This window comes from Cygnus olor, chromosome 19 (assembly GCF_009769625.2).
Source record: "Cygnus olor isolate bCygOlo1 chromosome 19, bCygOlo1.pri.v2, whole genome shotgun sequence".
Lineage (NCBI taxonomy): Eukaryota > Metazoa > Chordata > Aves > Anseriformes > Anatidae > Cygnus > Cygnus olor.
This window is the reverse complement of record NC_049187.1, coordinates 7570169-7587880: the sequence shown is the minus strand read 5'-3', so window position 1 is coordinate 7587880 and position 17712 is coordinate 7570169. Positions and strand designations below refer to the sequence as shown.

General features: G+C 42.3%; 1 protein-coding gene across 1 annotated transcript in view; it reads left to right on the top strand.

Moving 5' to 3' along the window:
* The first annotated feature begins 996 nt into the window (after positions 1-996).
* Positions 997-17712, top strand: part of TSC1 (TSC complex subunit 1) — a 29364-nt gene continuing 12648 nt past the window's right edge. Inside the window, 12 exon segments of the mRNA XM_040531613.1 lie at positions 997-1159; positions 8274-8336; positions 9377-9550; positions 10429-10532; positions 11113-11265; positions 12872-13016; positions 14054-14208; positions 14523-14596; positions 16078-16256; positions 16707-16816; positions 17059-17182; positions 17558-17670. Coding sequence (XP_040387547.1) covers positions 9445-9550; positions 10429-10532; positions 11113-11265; positions 12872-13016; positions 14054-14208; positions 14523-14596; positions 16078-16256; positions 16707-16816; positions 17059-17182; positions 17558-17670 — 1263 coding nt within the window. The 5' untranslated portion in view covers positions 997-1159; positions 8274-8336; positions 9377-9444.

Genomic DNA, 17712 nt, shown 5'->3' with positions numbered 1-17712 from the left:
GCTTTCAGTTCTTTTCTGAAACTCATCCTAATTTCCAGTCTTTTCTGTGGCAGATTAAATAAACATGTTGTCTGCACAGCAGGAAAAAAATACCATCTCTCAGTCCAGACTGCAATAAATACCAACTGCAATGCACAAGGCAGGACAAGATTAAAAACATGCTATCTCATCCAGAGGCGGGATGACCCCTTCCAGGTGCAACACAAAGGAGCTATCTCGCTCCTGCAGGGATGACAGCGGTGGAAGAGCACAAGTAATGCTGTGAAAGTTAAAATTCAACCGGTAACTTTTGTGATAGGGTTCTAATCTGTGTCTTTTTATAGCTAGTTTCTGCAGTGCAAATCCAGCGCCTGTAATTCCCACTGGCAGCCGAGGACGGTTCCTAGGGATTAAAGAATTGGCTCGAACGCTTCAGAGGGCTGTCAGGGCATCGCCACGGCCCTCCCCTACGTGGGGGACGAGGAGCGCTGAGACCCCACCGGTCTGAGGGCTGAGACAGAGCAGAAAGTTGAGTGGCATACAGGAATGAAGGCTGGAGAACCTTCCCCGAGGTAATTTTCTTTCTCCTGAGCGCTGTTTATTTCTACAGGGATGGACAAAGATCTAAACGGAAAGGAAGGAGGAGGTTTTGTGCGCCATGTAGCTGCTGCATTTCAGGATAAAAACAAAATCCTTGTCTATGCTTTGCGTGAGAACTCAGCCCCGGGGCCTGCTGCCTGGTGGACAATGGGGAAATGGGGCAAAAGGGGGCGGTTTTGGGGCGCTGACAGGGCGCGGGGCGCTGACAGGACCCGGCCCCAATGGCGGCGCCCCCCCGCCCCCCCGGCCTTGTTTACCGGCCGCCGCCCGGCCCCGCCCCCTCGCCCCACGTGACCGCCCCCTCCGAGGCCCCGCCCCCAGAATCACGCGACCCTCTCCGCCGAGCCGCATCGCTCCCGCTCCCAGATCCTTCCGCCGCGGGGATCTCTTCAGCTCTCTCCCCTTTCCCCTCCCCGCCACACACACACGCGCACCCCGGGGGGAAAGCCCCGTGAGAGCGAACACCCCGAGCTGGGCGGCGAGGGGCCGGCGGGGATCACGTAGAGGAGAAGCGGGCTGGGGGCGGCGCGGGACTACTTTATTCCGCGGAGGGATTCGAGCCGCGAGCCTTCGGTGACTGGTTGGGAGGGGGGAGGGGGAGGCAGGGCCAAGATGGCGGCGCCCTGCGGGCCGGAGGAGGCCTGAGGGGGGGAGCGGCGGCGGGCGGCAGGGGCTGAGGTGAGCGCCCGGCCGCCTCCTGCCCCCGCGGTCGGGCGGCGGCGGGGGGCACGGGAACGGGGGCGGAGGAGCGGGGGGGGACGGGAACGGGGGTGGGGGGGGCGAGGGGAGGGAGCCTGGGCAGGGGGCGCGGCGTCCCCCCGTCCCCCCTGCGCCCCCTGTCCGTCCGTCCGTCCGTCCGTCCGTCCCTCGTCCCGTCCCGTCCCTCTGTCCTTCTCCGCCCTCGCCCCCTCAGCCGTGGGCGCTGAGGAGCGGGCTCCGGGATCGCCCCCCCACCCTCATCCCCCCCCGGACCCGCTGAGGGGGGCCGGGTGCTGAGGCGGCCCCAGGGTGCCCCGTCCCGGGCTGGCAGCCCCCGGGCCTCCCGCTGCCCGCCGGGGCTCTTGGGTTTTCCTCGCTTCGTCGGGACCCAGCGTGAAGCCAGGGGGTTGTTTACTTGTGCACGAAGACCTTTTGTCACCGAGAAGTTGGAAGGGTGCAGCTGGGAAGTTTTCGCGCTGTGTCAGGCAGGCAGGCGGTCGTGGTGCTGCCTGTTAGTCCGTGCTTCTCTCCCCCCCCCTCCCTTTTCCTTTAATGAGCCTTTTACAAGGCAGTCAGTGAAAAACACATGCCTTAAAGGAGTATGTGATTCAAAACCCACGGAAACGGGGATCAGCCTTTGTCTGCAGAACTGTTTCCAGAACTGCTTTTTGCGCAGAACCTTCCAGTGGACGGTAACGCAGAAGGTTTTCGTTCTTTGCCTGCTCTGATCGTGTAGTGTCCTAATGCTGCCTTCCTGGCAAGTTGTTAGAAATCCATCATACCTGGAGCCATACTACTGAAGTGATCCCATCAGATAGGAAAAGACCCTCCTTGGTTTATGTGTATGAACCGCAGAGAACTGGCAACTGAATATTTGAAAACTCAAAAGTCCTAATAATCAGTGCAGGCATTGGGAAAACATCTGTCTGAAGTTGATTTTACTTTGCTAAGCAGCAGTAAGGCACCAGATCTGCTTGCTTATCAGAACGAGCTAAGTTACGTTTAAGCTTATAATCAACGATTTAAATCCCCTTACTCTGTTTAAACAAACAAAACAAAAAGCAAACGAACAACAGAAAAAACGCCCCACCTCTTCTGTTTTTTAGTTCACAGCCTCATCAACCCTAGGTTAAATTGTATTTATGTGGGGTGACATCGGCTTACTCAGATGAAAATACAATCAGAATATCTAATGTGTCATGAGATAGGCTTTAATTAAAAATGATTTTATCTTTGGCTGTTTTTCAATCTCAGCTATTTGACTCTGTTACGTGAGAGTTTACTCTTAAGGTGACTAATAAAAAGCAGCATTATTAAAAGGTTCTCAAGTGGGATGTACTGCCCAATTGCAGACGTGCTGGTGTTTGGAACAAACAAGTTCCAGTCAGTAACTTTCTAATTTAATGCTGGCCCCACTTAGAGCTGAACTGCTGGGATGTTGACTTGTACCGATCCCTGACATTCTTGCAACTGTCAGACACCTTGTCACATCTGTAACAAGCTGCTGATGTGATTATTAAAGTCAGTCTCTATAAGAACGTGATAGCCTGCGAGATGCATGCACACACACAGATATCTCTTTGGAAAAGATATCTTTCACAATAAGCAAGTCAAATAAATAGTCAATGCGCTTTTTAATGGTGGAAGCAAGGGAGAGTACCAGATTGTATGGCATGTTGCAGCTAGGTGTTTTTGTAGCCATATTTTTTTTGAGAGAATATTGCAACTTAGGATCTTGGTATAGCATGTAGCTGCTGTATTTTCATGTAGTTTAATAAATGTGCTGAAGACAAGTAATAATGCTTGCTCTGTTAGCATAAGCACGTTTTTGGGTATCACATTAAAACACCAAGCAAACTTCTTGAATCAGTGAGCTGCCATCGCTTCCCTGGGTATTACTCTTTTTTAGTTTTAATTTAAGAAAAGTGACATCATCTGGTTCTGTGTTGTGTGTAATGCCTGCTTTAATTCTTTGGGTTGTTAAAATGACTTGACTGAGTACAGTAGTTAGTTTGCAGGGTTTCAAGGTTTATTGAATTGCAGCATAACTCTTGGAATTTGTTTAAAGGAATCTTTTGGTGGCAAAAAAAACAGTGCTGCAGAGATTTAGGAGCCTCAGTCATTGTTGCTGTGAAATCTAGAGCTCTCCATTCCCCTCTTCACAGTTTTAAAAAGATTCCTTCATTTAATGTATTTTCCTTGTGTACAGTTAATTAAATTGGCATTGAAAAATAGTGCTTGCTCTTATTTGTTATTGATATATATGGTTGTATATAAGGAACAAAAATAATTCCCTTTCAGGTTAGTAACTGAGTTACTAGGATGGCTCCTGCCAAAGGGTTAAGTGTTAAGCTCTGCTGTGTTTGGGCTTTTTTTCAGCATGCATTGCTTTTAAATAATCTTCCCTCTGACAGAAGTCGGATGGGTAGCAATTAGCGTAATGTATTGGCACAGCATAGTTTCAAAAGAATCGTTAAAAATGCTGAATGTGATTCTCTCTCTTTATTTGAGGGTGTTGGTTTTTTTGTGATCTTCCTGCTTCAGTAAAGCACCTGTAACAAAGTACGTGAGAGCGAATGTACTAATTAATTATTTTATGAAATAATTACTGAGTTTAGGTGTGGGATCTTGTATCAGATCTTAAAATAACCGGAAAAATGCAGACTACTAGAAGAAGGCAAACACTCGGATTATTATAAATAAATTAAATTTATTGTATTGCCAGCTGTAATGATCCATCTGATCTGAGGCTTAAATTGATCAGGGCTGTTATTTTTAGGGGGTGAGAAGGGGTGTGATCAGCTGCTTACTGCCCGATTGCCACCATTGCTTTTTGTCCCTGCTGTCGGTTTTCACTCACTGCTCGTTTTCCGCAGGCACTGTCACTTCTGTGGCAGTAGCGTTTAGTTGTGAAGAAATTACAAAATCAGATATTTCTAGGAAACCTAAAACAGGCTTGAATTATGGTGTGTCAGATGGGAGGGAGGGAGGCTTATCCTTCTATGACTGCAGAACGTTTCAAAGTTTTGAACATGAGGGGCTGCTTTCTTATCTGAATTTTTCTTCAAAAATCATGGTCAATGTAAAATACTTGTCATTCGTGGCCTCTGCCAAAGCAATACCTGTGGGCCTTGCTTTGCCTGCAGGGGAAATCAGATGGAAAAAATTAAGTCTTGAGGTCTGGCTTCACTTCAGTGCTGTCAACAGTGGTCTTACGTTGTTAAAATCCCCCTCTTCCCTCGTTGGTGGGGGTAAATAACCCTTTCCTTGCGCGTCCCAAATTCGACGTGTGATTAACGAAGAGGGATGAAATGCTGGTGCTGGCCACATGCATGCTGCTCTTCCCCCCCCCCAAGTGCTTTGGGCGTTATTACAGAAATGCTGAGGACGTTGTGGAGGAATATGTGCGTGTGCTGAGTGTGCCCCCTCCTCCCCACCCCTCACCGAAGCATAACTGGCACTACCAGCTGCTTTTTCGTTTGGCTTGAGATAAAAATACACTGAACTGAAGAACATCTCTTGACAGAAATACTTAGAGAAGTCATAATCTTTTGAAATACTCCGTTATCTCATTCTCTGTGTAGCCTGTTCCAATGAATATTTATACAGTCTTCCACTTTTTCTTCAGTTTGCAGCTTAACTATATTGTGTTGTGGTTAAATTATGCACTGAAAATCTGTTTTTAAAAAAAACAACAACAAATTGGTTATTTGCTTCTTGGTTTCTCCTTCGATTCCTTTAAGCTGGCTCTGAAGTCTTTAAGTATTGGTACTTAAAGTTCATACTTCAGTTAAGTTTGTCTTTATAAAAGGTCTTGAATATAAGAATGAGAAGCTTGCTGTCGATGTTTGTGTCTTCCGGTGAGACCAAAATGTTGCATTTTAAAAGGTAATTAAACGCTGTTGTTTTTTTCAGTCTTTACTACTTAGTGCCTTGGATATTTCATATAAAACTAACAAAAATGTTAGCGAAGAGTTGGTGCCTCAAACTGCATGGAAAAGTTACTTCGTTTTAATCCTGGCAGTTTAAAGCGTGGCTGCGTGGATTTGGAAATTCTTCTAACAGGGGAATGATTGCAAGAGCCTGGGATGGAAGAATTAGAGATTCATCTCGTGTACCATGTGTTTGAGGAGAAAGACGTGGCCGCGATGTGATACTATAAAGGTTTCAGGGCGATCCTGTTCACCACAGGTGTTACAACGATCCCAGATGCAAAATACCCTGGCTTTCAGTGATGATCTCAGTGTTTTACAAGATAGTGGAAGTTCCCTGACTTGGCCTGTCCTGGGTTCCTTATCTACGGGATTTGAAAACCCCATCGCAAATTACTGGGGGGATTATTCATAAATCACAGGTACCACGGCTCCTGGGAACTGCTTCCGTCTTCTGGAGCTCAGTGGTTTCACGTTTAAGTTCAATGCCTGTTACATGTAAACTACTTATTCAGCTGTCTTTGCCTAAAAGAAAAGAAAACGTGTGACAGTTAAACACCGTTGCTGGAATTTCCTGGTTTGTTCATTTGTGTTGGGCATCGTGGTCCCGATGTTAGGTTAGAGGAGCCAGGATTTCAAATCTGTTCCTCACAAATGACAATCTCAAAGGAGATCTTGGATCGGAAAACCGATTTGCCTTTTAAAAACATGACTGCTTGCGTGTAGAGGGGTGACAACATTGCGCTGTTTTTGTGTGATTCCAGCAGATAAACGTTGTGCGTAATGAAAAGACTCTGTAATACTGCCCCATGTTCTGACCTAGGCCAGAATACTTTTAATATTTTGAATGCTGGCTTCTGGAGTGGAGATTGCTTCACTTCACGTGAAGCACATTGAGCACACAATTGACTGATAGACAAGTTCATTTAGATTACGCTGGATTTATTGGCACGAGGTTCCTTGAGCCATCTGGTTGAATTAGTTAGGGAGCTTGGGAAGTTAGTAGTTACCTGCACGTGTAGTTATCATGAACTAAGGTTGCGTTGTCAGCCTCGCTTTTATCTGATCGTGGTGTTTGTGCGGGCCATCAGGCCAATGGTGTAAGGTTTGGAATCCTACTACCTGCTGAGCACTGAAACCTGACTTTTCCCCATCTGACTGCAAGCGTCTTGCTGAAGCTGACAACCAAAACCCAGCTTCTGTTGGCTGCGTAGTTGGGTTCCAATTTCACCACCCGATCGCTCCCCTCTGGCAATAGCAGAATTAGTGAAACCTGCTCTTGAGGTTTTTACCGGTGTCATGAAGATCTGCTCCAAACGTAATAGCAGTCCTAGAGGAAAATAAGGAATAAAAGCATTGGTTGTGGTGAGGAGTCCTTGATTCTGTGCATGGCAGTTGCTTTGGCAGTGGAGTGGGGGAACAAAGGAAACAGTGTTGACAAGGTCTTGATGGGGTAAAACAACAAAAACCAGAGACTGGTGTTTGTGCTGCTTTAATTCTTAAAACAGGTTTTGCTTGCAGCTGATTCGGGGGTGTGGTCGTGCATCTCTTTTGTTAACAAGGCTTTAGACAACTCATTCAGGTTGCTCAGAAGCCGGTGAATCTCTTGCTTAACCATAGCTGAGGCTGTAACCTGATGGAAACTGAGGCACCTTTGTTAGCAAGCCCTGTACGGACTCGAAGGCCGTGTTCTCAGAAATACACAGATTTCTGGTAGGGAACTGTATCCTCATATGGCTCTGCAGTGCTGTTCTGGGACTGTGTGCATTCAGGGTATCTGAATACAACTGGAATTTAATACATTTAATACTAGAGAGGTTTGTAGAAACTAACAAAGCCTTGACTCCTGAAAATGAGTATCAAAGTAGGAGGTTGACTCCTGAGGCTGCACGGATGAGTGACTTTAAACTTTCGAATGGATGGTGTTGCTCTTTGAACATTGTTTCCCCTCTCAACAGCAAGCTCCTTGAGGAAGAAGTTGAAGCTTGGAAGTCTGCACAATATAGAGTCAAAAAAATATCCCACAAAAACAGCAAATCCCACCCCGAATCTTTTTGGAAAGCAGACTGGAGTCTGTTACGCATTTCAGTAAAAAGCGACTCTTCTCCCCACCCCCAAGTTTCCATTTTATTATCTTTAGTTTGAAAGTCTTGCTTATAGTACCAGCCAGTTTTTAAGTCTGTAGTTTTTAAGGTCTTGCCAACACGGGATGCAAAAAGAAATGGCATTCAGCTCTTCCATTAGCAGACTCTGCTGGCTGCTCGGAGGGGAACAGAAATCTTACTTGGACTGCTCAGCTCTGATCGTCGAAAATCGAGGGTGTTTTTGTGTTCTGGCACTGTGATTACTGAAACCCTTTAAGAAAGTTTGTTGCTATAGAAATGCCTGTGGTGTGTGTGGTGCTATATTATCACCTTTGAATTTGCAATCAGTGCCAAATTAAGTAAGCTGGTGGCTTGTGTCCCTAATAAAAGTGACCTTGGGCAGCTTTGCAACTAGGAAGTGATATGTTGCAAATGACGAAGTTTACCGGGAGACGGGTTAACTCCTGCTGTCCAGTAACTCTGTCAAACATGAGCTTTCAGGAAAATAATACATATATAAGTAATTACAGCATTATCTCCTAAAATAGAACACTGATATATGGTCCTTAGCTAATGTGTAACAGTGTTTTGACTAGAGACTGGAGACTTAGGCAGTAATTATTCTGGAGTCAGAATTTGGTATGATAAGAGAAGACGTGTGTGTGCAAGATTTTACTTCCCATAAATAAAACTCTTTACCGGCTTCTTAAGGTTCACAGTGCAAAGCTATAACCTTGTTGCGAAGGCCATCTAGTTTGAGGCCGTTGCACAGCCTAACCTGTGGACAATTCCCGAAAGGACAACTGTGCAACACTTCTTGGGGTTTTTCAAGCTAAAGGCTGACTCTCCTTGTACAGGAGGTGCCTAGCTCTGCTGTTCTTGGTAAAGAATGTAACGTTGTTCTGAATATACATGGTTTGGTAAGGAAGAGGTAATTCGTACCTGTTGTTAATCTATTCCTGCTTTTTTTCTTTATTAGTGATCATGAAAGGTGTGTGGTTGACAGCACTGCAGACAGAAGCTCAACGCATCCACAGAACAGGTGCAGTATATACAGTTGCAGTAAAAAAACCTTGCGTGTAAACTTGGTCACGTGTCAGTCCATATAGGAAATGAAAAATACATGCTAGCTGGAAATAAGAGAGGGAAGAAACCCTTGCTAACAAATTGGTGTGATGTGAAGCCAGATTCTTTCTGCCACTTGAAAAAGTTTAGCATAGGATTCTTACGGGTGGGGGGTAACTTGGTTCATTTTGTGTTAGGTGTGATAACTGTCCTTCCCTCACTGCTACATGGAAGGAAGCCACCTAAAAAGCCCCAAATGGTTTAGATTTACTCCTGCTTAGTGCTCTGAAGGTGACCAGAGTCATTTAATCTGCACGGTGTTGCTTGTAGTAATCTATACAGCTTGTGCACTGTGGGGTTTTTAATATATAATGCACGAATTATACATGTGAAAATGAGGTATGTTGTGCTGCGAAGCTTGTAATTTAGTATGCACGGATGGCCAAGCAACGGCAGCTGTAGTAACCCTAACTGAGTTTCCGAACAGCTGCAACTTGGCCATATTGCAAGTATTAAAGCTCAGATCTATTAGTATGCAATAATGGAAAGCCGAGGGCAGTGAATTTCTCATCTAGCCACAGGAGTGGAAAAGGATCTCGAGCTGCATATTTCTTCCAGAGTGTAGACTACTATGCAGTGCTTGAAAGGTTGGTTGAGGAGGAATTGCTGTAAGAAAATGAGAATGGAGTGAATCCAGGGAGCTATTTGCATTTTATTCAAAACTTTAGTTTTAGTTGACTTACCTGGAGAGCAAATAAAAAAAAATAAACCTCCGGAAACAGAACGGTCCGATAGTCCCCAGTCTGTGTACACTATCCAAGGTCTTCCATATGACAGATTCATGTCTTAAAAACAAACATTTTCTCTCACAGCTTTTATTGCAGGTGTGTAAGTTCTAGCAATCCTTTCAGTGTAAAACTGTTAAATGGGCAGTACTGCAGAAAAGAAATAGGGAAACAACAAATCTAAGAAAGGAAAAAAGGAAAGCTCATTTATCTGTTCTCTCTTCACTCCTAGTCTGGTAGAGGCACCAATGAGGAACTTCCTGAAATTTTAACCTCCACATTCACGTTAGTACATGCATCATGGCACAACAAGGAAATGTTGGTGAGCTCCTCTCAATGCTGGATTCTCCAATTCTGGGTGTCCTGGAAGATATAACAGCTGCGTTCAAAGATAATCTCATTTGTGGTATGTATCCTTAAAAGTAATTGGAGGTAGGGTTTTGCTTTTACACCGACAAAGGTAGAATAATGTGATGATGTTCTCTGTCAAATACACTCTTTTGCAAATGTGACTTGAAGGAAACTCTTAATATTTGGGACTTAAATTGCTTTAAGGGTTGAAGGTTCTCTTCAGTGTGTTTTGCTTAATGGCATGTCTCTTGGAAGGTTTGTTAAATAATTGTTAAAATGCTGTTATAAAATGATTGGATTTTTCTGGGGCATAACCTCAAGTTGTGGGCTGATGACGCTTTCTTTGTCAAGTGTAAAAAGAATTGGGTGTCATGCACATTATGGGAACTAGCGGGATTTTGCTTGTTCAGAACAAACAAACAAAAAAACCTGACCCCAAACAAAACTTCAGACGCAGAAAGCAAAAAATGCTCTCTGCTACTAAGACATCTCTTATGTTGATGGAGCCTTTTCGGAGAATGAGAGCATTGTTAATCTCCTTATCCCTGAGGTTGTTCTTTATGCTGAAGGGAGAGAGTATAAAATTGCTCCTGAACTCTTTGCCTCTGCTGGGTAGAACACTCCTGCAGTTAGCTTCATCTAGGTTTTTAAGGTTAGACAGTGCCGCAGTACTTGTTCTTCATTTAAACAACAAAACAAATCAAAAAACACTGGTTACTTTCCTACTGAGCTAAATGTAACTGCTTGAATGGTCATGAACTAGTGAACGTAGTTGAGAGGTCTCATTTTCTGAAAGGCCTGAAACAGTAGGTACTAGTTTGTTATAAATTGTGCAATAGTTGTCACAAAGTTGAGCAACATTCCTGTAATAAATGCTTCATTTCTAGTATATTGAGAATATATGTTTTTTTCTTGTTGCAAACAAACTGATAGACCGTGGACCTATGCTTGTGAACAACCTGGTAGACTATTACTTGGAAACGAATTCTCAGCAGGCACTGCATATACTGTCCACACTACAAGAGCCTCATGACAAGGTAAAAAAAAATAAATAAAAAAATAAAATACTGCTATTAATTATGGCAAATTTTAGTGTGGTAATTAAAGAAGCATTTAAATGGCATCTGTTAGTATTGTGCTTTTGCATTCTGATATGTAATTACCTTGTTGTAGACATGTAGTATCTCTATATCAAAAGTAGAGTTTTTAGTTTTTTAATCTTAAAAATACTCCATTTCATGGGTTGTTTAAACTGGCCTGGTTACCAAAGAACCTCTACAATTTGAATTTTTTTGGAGAATAATGTTGGTTCTTTGCATAGCTGCGTCTTCTTGTTGAATGTTAGATTTATTAGCCTGAAACAACTGGGGTATTTTTAGAGCAGGTAACCATTTTTAAATAGATTGAGAGAATGGCACTGGAAATTTTTACTTTGGTTGACCAGATTTTTAATATTTGGATCCTGTATATTTGTAAAATGCCCTTAGTTTCCACAACTGACAATAGCAAACTGGTGAATATAGATTTTTTATTTTTTTTAAATATATATATTTAACTAATGTATATTTTCATCAAACAAAACTTCCCTTTTTCTACCAATCTAAAATCCTCTCTCAGCACCTTCTGGACAAAATTAATGAATATATGGGCAAAGCTGCTACCCGTTTACCCATTCTCTCTCTACTGGGACATGTAATAAGACGACAACCATCTTGGAAACATAAGCTTTCTCAAGCACCTCTCCTACTTTCGTTACTTAAATGTCTCAAGGTAAGAACTGTGTCACTGTTGTCCGTTGAAACACTTGTACACTTGAAGTAAGCATACATACTTGTAATGCAAGGTATTTGTTTTCTGTTTTGATGTCATTTAGTTAAGCTGTGAGTAGAGAGGAAATGTTGATTAAAATGCAGAGGCACACTGGAAAAATTGCAACTGAATACTCTTCTGCTCCTTTTATTACTGACAATCCTGTCTCTAAAAGCATCTGGCACTGTATAATTTTGAGTTAGGGATGTTTAAAGTTCACTACAACTTTTCAAAAACAAGTCCAAGACCAAGAGCCATTGGTGAAGCTGATGGATGCCTTGAATGTGAATTTATTGAGAAGTGACTTCCCATTAGTGCGTTCTGAACTGCTTGCGTGTATGGCGATATACTCTGCTCCATCTGCAGTGCAGTTGAGCTATACAGCAGACTATTCCATGGTGAAATTACCTTTGAATTAGTAGACTTTCCCATTTCAGCTGCAGACATGCTGGAGTGTAAAGAGGTGTCTGTCTGGAGTATAAAGAGAATAGAGGAGGCAGAAGAAGAAAATCCGTAACATTGACTGTCCCATCAGCCTGGGTGGCTCTTGGGATATATACCAAGACCAGCTTAGTAGCATCCGGCCGCAGGCTTACCTGTGCTGTTCATGCCCCTCTCCTGGCAAAGCAGAGGAACTACTGAGGGGAACGTACGTTGAATTGGGGAAGCTAGCAGGGACTGCACTGGGAAAGACTTTGAACATAGCCTGTGTCATGTCCTAAAATCTAGTTCTTTATTACTGTTTCATCTAGCTAAAGATTTTTTACCATACCCCTTTCTCTTGGTGTAAGCCGGGGGTTCTGATTGTTTGAGTTACTGCTTTATGAAATATTTAGCAGCTGGAGTCATCAACCAGGCATTGTTTACACTTGCATGCCGTGCCATACAGCAATGCCTCCCTCAAGTCTCAGTGTTCTAACAGTACTAAGGTTTTGGTTTGGTTCACATTTGAAGTCTCTGAAACTGAGAAAAGGTAGCTTTTAATTTAGTGAAGATTCAAAAGACCAAATAGTTTATATAATTTGTCATGTTAATCATCCTGAAAACTTGATGTGACAATGTGACAGGTAACTTGTTCGCAAGATGCGCAAAGGTAAGTTTGTATGATTTAGGTTTAATAGAAAACCTTCTGACCTTTGTGTCGGTAATTGACCAACATCCTTGAATATCCTGATCAGATTTGCATTTTCTTATTCTCTGAATGCCGTGTGCTTGCCTCTGTGGAGTAGGAAATGCAATTCGTAAGATGCTTCACATACCAGTAATATTTTTTTTTCCTACTTAATTGATGGAACTGTGGTGATGTTCCCTTTTTAAGTCAAGTCTTTTTTACAGAAAAGCAGGAGGCAAATGGCAGGACAGGAGCAAGAATCTAAAATCTTTTTCTTAGATTTATTCTGGATGAAAGAGACAGTAACTTTGGTCCATTAAGATATGGTAGGTTTCAGACTGTTTCAAAGTAGAGAACTTTTTCCATGATGATGTTTCCAGTGCTTACTTCATCCTTGGAAAAATTAAGTTTAACTCTATTTTAACTGACTAATGCAAGTTTTTTCCCTTCTTGCAGACTGACACAGATGTAGTAGTACTCACGACAGGTGTCCTAGTGCTAATAACCATGTTGCCAATGATTCCTCAGTCTGGCAAACAATACCTTCATGATTTCTTTGGTATCTTTGGCCGTCTCTCAGCCTGGTGCTTGCAGAATCCAGGTGAGATTTCTACTTTGTTGCATGCAGTTAAGGTGTAGCAGTATCCTTGAGACTTTTAGGCTGCTGATGAGCACCTTCTTTTGTGAGACTCTTAAAGGTCTGAGATTATTTAAATGCAGAAGATTATGTATTAAGATTAAAAGCTATTCTGTTCTTTGATAGTATTGGGCACTGATTCTTTGCTCAAAAGTTAGAAATCTCTTAGATTCTCTAGTGTGGTGCTGCTGTTATCTGAAGTGTTACTGGACAGAAATGCTACCTTGATGGCAGTGAAAAAGCAGAGATTGATGTTAATGGGTAGAAAAAGGAAAAACTGCTAACATTTGAGGCAGATATTTGGGAATTTGAGTTTCCCAGGTGTGAGCGGGGAGGCAGAAGAAGCAACACGTAAGAATTCCTTTCGATATATAATTATCAGTAGTCATGAAAGTGTTGGCAAACCTAGTCTTCTCAGTCACAGCATTGGTTTTGCTGAATTTTATGTAAGCTATCTGAGATCCAACACTATAGTTACTTATGTATGTCTTATGGATATATGAACAAATGTTGTGTTAAGCACATAAAGATCCTATTTACAAGGCAATTTGTTGCTGGCAAGATTGGAATTTATAGAACAGAAGGATGGCTAGTAAGAGTCAAGTCTGTTGTGAATGTTTTCCGTGACAGACAAACTTACAGTTTTTACTTTTGAAGTAAAGCATACCTTTTTTAATCGTTCAGGCAATCTTGCAAACTCTGTATTACTATTTAGAGTGGCTTCAGGTATTTTTGAGTAGAAAATACTGTGCTTTAAAGACTAATTCCAACCGGTATCCAGTCATTCTTAATGGTCTGTATCTAATTTTTGTTTTTGCTGTGAGCTGATGAGAATGGTTGTCTGTTCTCTCAGAAGACTTCATAGCTTTGCTAGGGACTGTTTGTATTTCAGAAGACTTGTTCCAGTTAGCATTTCAAACGTGAAAACAGTTTGCTTGCATTCTTAGAAGTCTTGTTCTTTTCTTCAGTGCAGTTAAAAAGATTCTAACTATTTTTTCCAGGTCACGTGGCAGAGATTTATCTTGTCCATCTTCATGCCAGTGTTTATGCTCTTTTTCATCGTCTTTACGGAATGTATCCTTGCAATTTTGTCTCCTTTCTGCGTTCTCACTACAGTATGAAGGAAAACTTGGAGACCTTTGAAGAGGTAGTGAAGGTAAAATGCTGCTCATCACTGTAGTGTCTGAGACAAGAAATTCATAGCTGTGTAAAGGCAGTTATGTGTCAAGTTAGTACACTGACTTTGATTTAACTGAGAGCTGCTCAACTGCATAGACAGGCTATTGAAGGACTGAAATCTCATTTGGAACAAGATCGTCTCTTGAGGCTGTGATGTTATGTGCTAGCTTTAAACATTTGTTAAATGCAGAATTCTGACCAATTGAGATCAGCAGGTGGTTCATCAGTTTTGTGTGTTTTAGTGCAATCAGAAAAATGTTGTAATAATGTTTTTTTCTCTTGCTCATCCAGCCAATGATGGAACATGTGCGAATTCATCCGGAATTAGTGACTGGATCTAAGGACCATGAACTGGACCCACGAAGGTATATATACGTTCTCTCTGCTATTAAGAAAGTCTATAAGTGACCATATTTTAGCTGAGTTATTTCAGAAGGCTTACAGCAAAAACTTTTCTATCAACAACAGCGTGTGCCAGTGGTGTTTCACCATCCATTTTCATAGGTACACCAGGTAAATGCATAGGATTTCTTCATCCAAGCTTACAGCTGGATGAATAAGCAGTCTTCTCTTGTGAAGGGCCATTAACAATGATGTTGGGTTTTCTAAATTCATTTTATATCTGGGATAGAATCCTTTTTTTACTTAACGATTACTTAACAGATTTACTTAACAGTTTACTTTCTTAATTTTATGACGTAACAATGAAACGTTTTCATAAAATTCTAAAAAACTTTGCTTATAGTAAGTAAAGAGAAACTACCACTGTTGATCTGCTTCACTGGCTTAAGGTTTGGGTCACGGCTTTGGTTTGTTGAAGTACTTGGTGGGATTTGTGTTGAAAACAGCTTCAGTGTGTCTTGTTTTGGTACCTAGATATTGGTTCAGTTAACAGATCAATTCTTTTAACAGGTATGTTTTAACATCAGTTGTATTAGTTTTCTTTAGAAATAGGCTCATTTGCCTGCAGCAGCACCACTTGCTGCTTTTCTCTTGTCTCCACAGGCCCAGCCACTGAAGAGGAGAAATTGACTCTTGTTGCTGCACAGTAGTGCTCTTGCCCTGCTTTTCAGAGCCACTAGGAAAACACTACTAAATGGGAACCTATTGAATATCACAATGCTCAGTTTTGCAGGCTTCTCTCAGACAGGGAGAATGGGTACGGAGGGAGGGTGGCGCCACTAAGGAGTTCAATTGGCACAAAACTAACTGTTTGAAGCCTTCCGATTTGGTATCGTTCACATATCTTACGTTCAGAAGTGACTCAGCCTTTAATAGACAGCCTTCTGTGTTTTTTCTTCTTTACAGTGAACTTCCATCCCCTGAAATATTGGACAGATCTTTATGGCTGCTAACTTTAGTGAGGAAAAAAAAATTCAAAATGAAGGAAGTAGTAATAATAAAGGACATTCCCAAAACTTAGGAGGAAAAACACAAACCTGAAACTGGCATTGCGGATGGTGATTGCTTAAATAATATAATTCCCTCATTGCTGGCATTTCTAAATTTTGACCAACATCTGAGTCTAGCTGAGCTGATTTCTGCAGTTGCTGAAGCTCAGGATCAACCAAGTCTTCACATGCTATTCCTCCTTTCCAGAGTGCTCCATGGCAGACCTTTATGGATCTCTGTGTCAAAGCTGTTTGTCTCCTATATGAGACCCCATTTTATAAGTCATCTGGTTGCAATTTCTGTATGCTGCCTTGTTCCAGTTCTGGCTGGGAGTATGCAGGGCTGTCTGGAACAAACGAGCCATCCTATAAGCCAATTCCTGATATCTCCAGGAACCCTTGTTTGTAACAATAATTGACTAACTTACTCTTTTGGATCCAAAAACTGTCTGCAGGTGGAAAAGACTAGAAACTCATGATGTTGTGATAGAATGTGCCAAAATCTCCCTGGACCCTGCAGAAGCCTCGTATGAAGATGGCTATTACTCTGCATCTCGGAAACCCTGTACAAACTTAAAACATCATCAAACTGACCCCAGTGCCAGCCATTACATTGACACACAGAGCAGCTATGGTAAGATCTGCCTGATGGCTAATGAATACCCATTTCCTGGAAGAAAATGGGCCTTAGAGCAAAGAGGCATCTTATTATCTCACTTGAAGTCCAGTTCTTGGGCACTGCAAACTTTCATTTAAAACACATGTGTATGTATTTACATCTGCATGCATGCTCTGATCATGCAGACATACAGAATGTTGACAAAGCTGCCTTTTCCATGCCTCTGCCTGCCCCTCAAAACAACCAAACCAAACAAAAACAAAAGCTGTAGTATGTAATATGTGCAATAGATACCTTCTGGGGTTGGAAGAAAAGTTTCTTGTTTGCTCGCTATGGCTGTGTACATTGTGTATGTAGAACGGACTTGAAATGTTTTGCTTAAAAGCCTTTACTACTAGCCAGAAGAATCATTGATTTATAATTGATACAGATGATACTTCTAATTTATATTTTTTAAACTTTCAGGGACTTCTACCCCGTATTCCACTCCTCGGCTAACACTATCACAAATGCCAGGGCAGCTACCTCAGATTCTGAGCCCACAGTCAATACAGCTGTCAACTGAGCCACAGCAGGTAAAGCAGAAGGTTACACGCGGCATGCACTTAATGCTTTGCATTTTGCTTGTATTTTCTATTGACAATACCCCAAAATCATGTTTCTGAGAAGTACTGAATTCTTCAGAACTTAGTGTGTATTTCAGATTTATTCCCATCTGGTTTCCTATATCAGAGCGTGGATGTGGATGTTTGACAGTGCACACATTCTTTTTCTGAGCTTCGCTGATTTGTGTTTATTGTGTATTGGCTTTGCATAGGTTACCATCTGGAGTCCTTCTGCAGTTTGTGGTATGACCACTCCACCAACCTCCCCTGGAATTGTCCCATCAGAATCATCCCAGTCTTCATCGCAACCTTACAGCAAAGCTTTTGGCACATCTGGTACGTGCTGCATTTTTGAATTAGGCCTTGAAGATTTATTAAAATAGAAATTCTGGCTGTAAATTTTGCTGTCAGCTTCTTAAACGGGGTTTCAGCACTCTGCTGTTTGATAGGCTTAAGTCATTACTTCTGTGAATGGAGTACCTGGTCATCCAGAGTAATGCAAACACTGAGACAAATTGCAATGAATTCAGTGCCAAAGTCTGAAACAGGCCCATTGGAAACTGTGTGTCTTTATCTTGGTAGATAGTGGAAAGAGATTTAAGAAGTAAATAGCTGAGATACTGTTTAAACATACAATTCTTCACATATAATGCTCAACTGAAAGGAGGAAATGGGAACCTTGCTGAAGGAACTTTTGCTCCCCCTTTTCAGCAGGGGGTAAAGGAACGCCTTTGGGAACGCCAGCCACATCTCCTCCACCCAGCACTTCAGATGACTTTGTGCATGTTTCACTTCCTTCAGCTGCTGCCACACCTCCTAAAAAGGTACAACAAAATTCTTCTGCCAAGTAAATCTGACTTTTCATT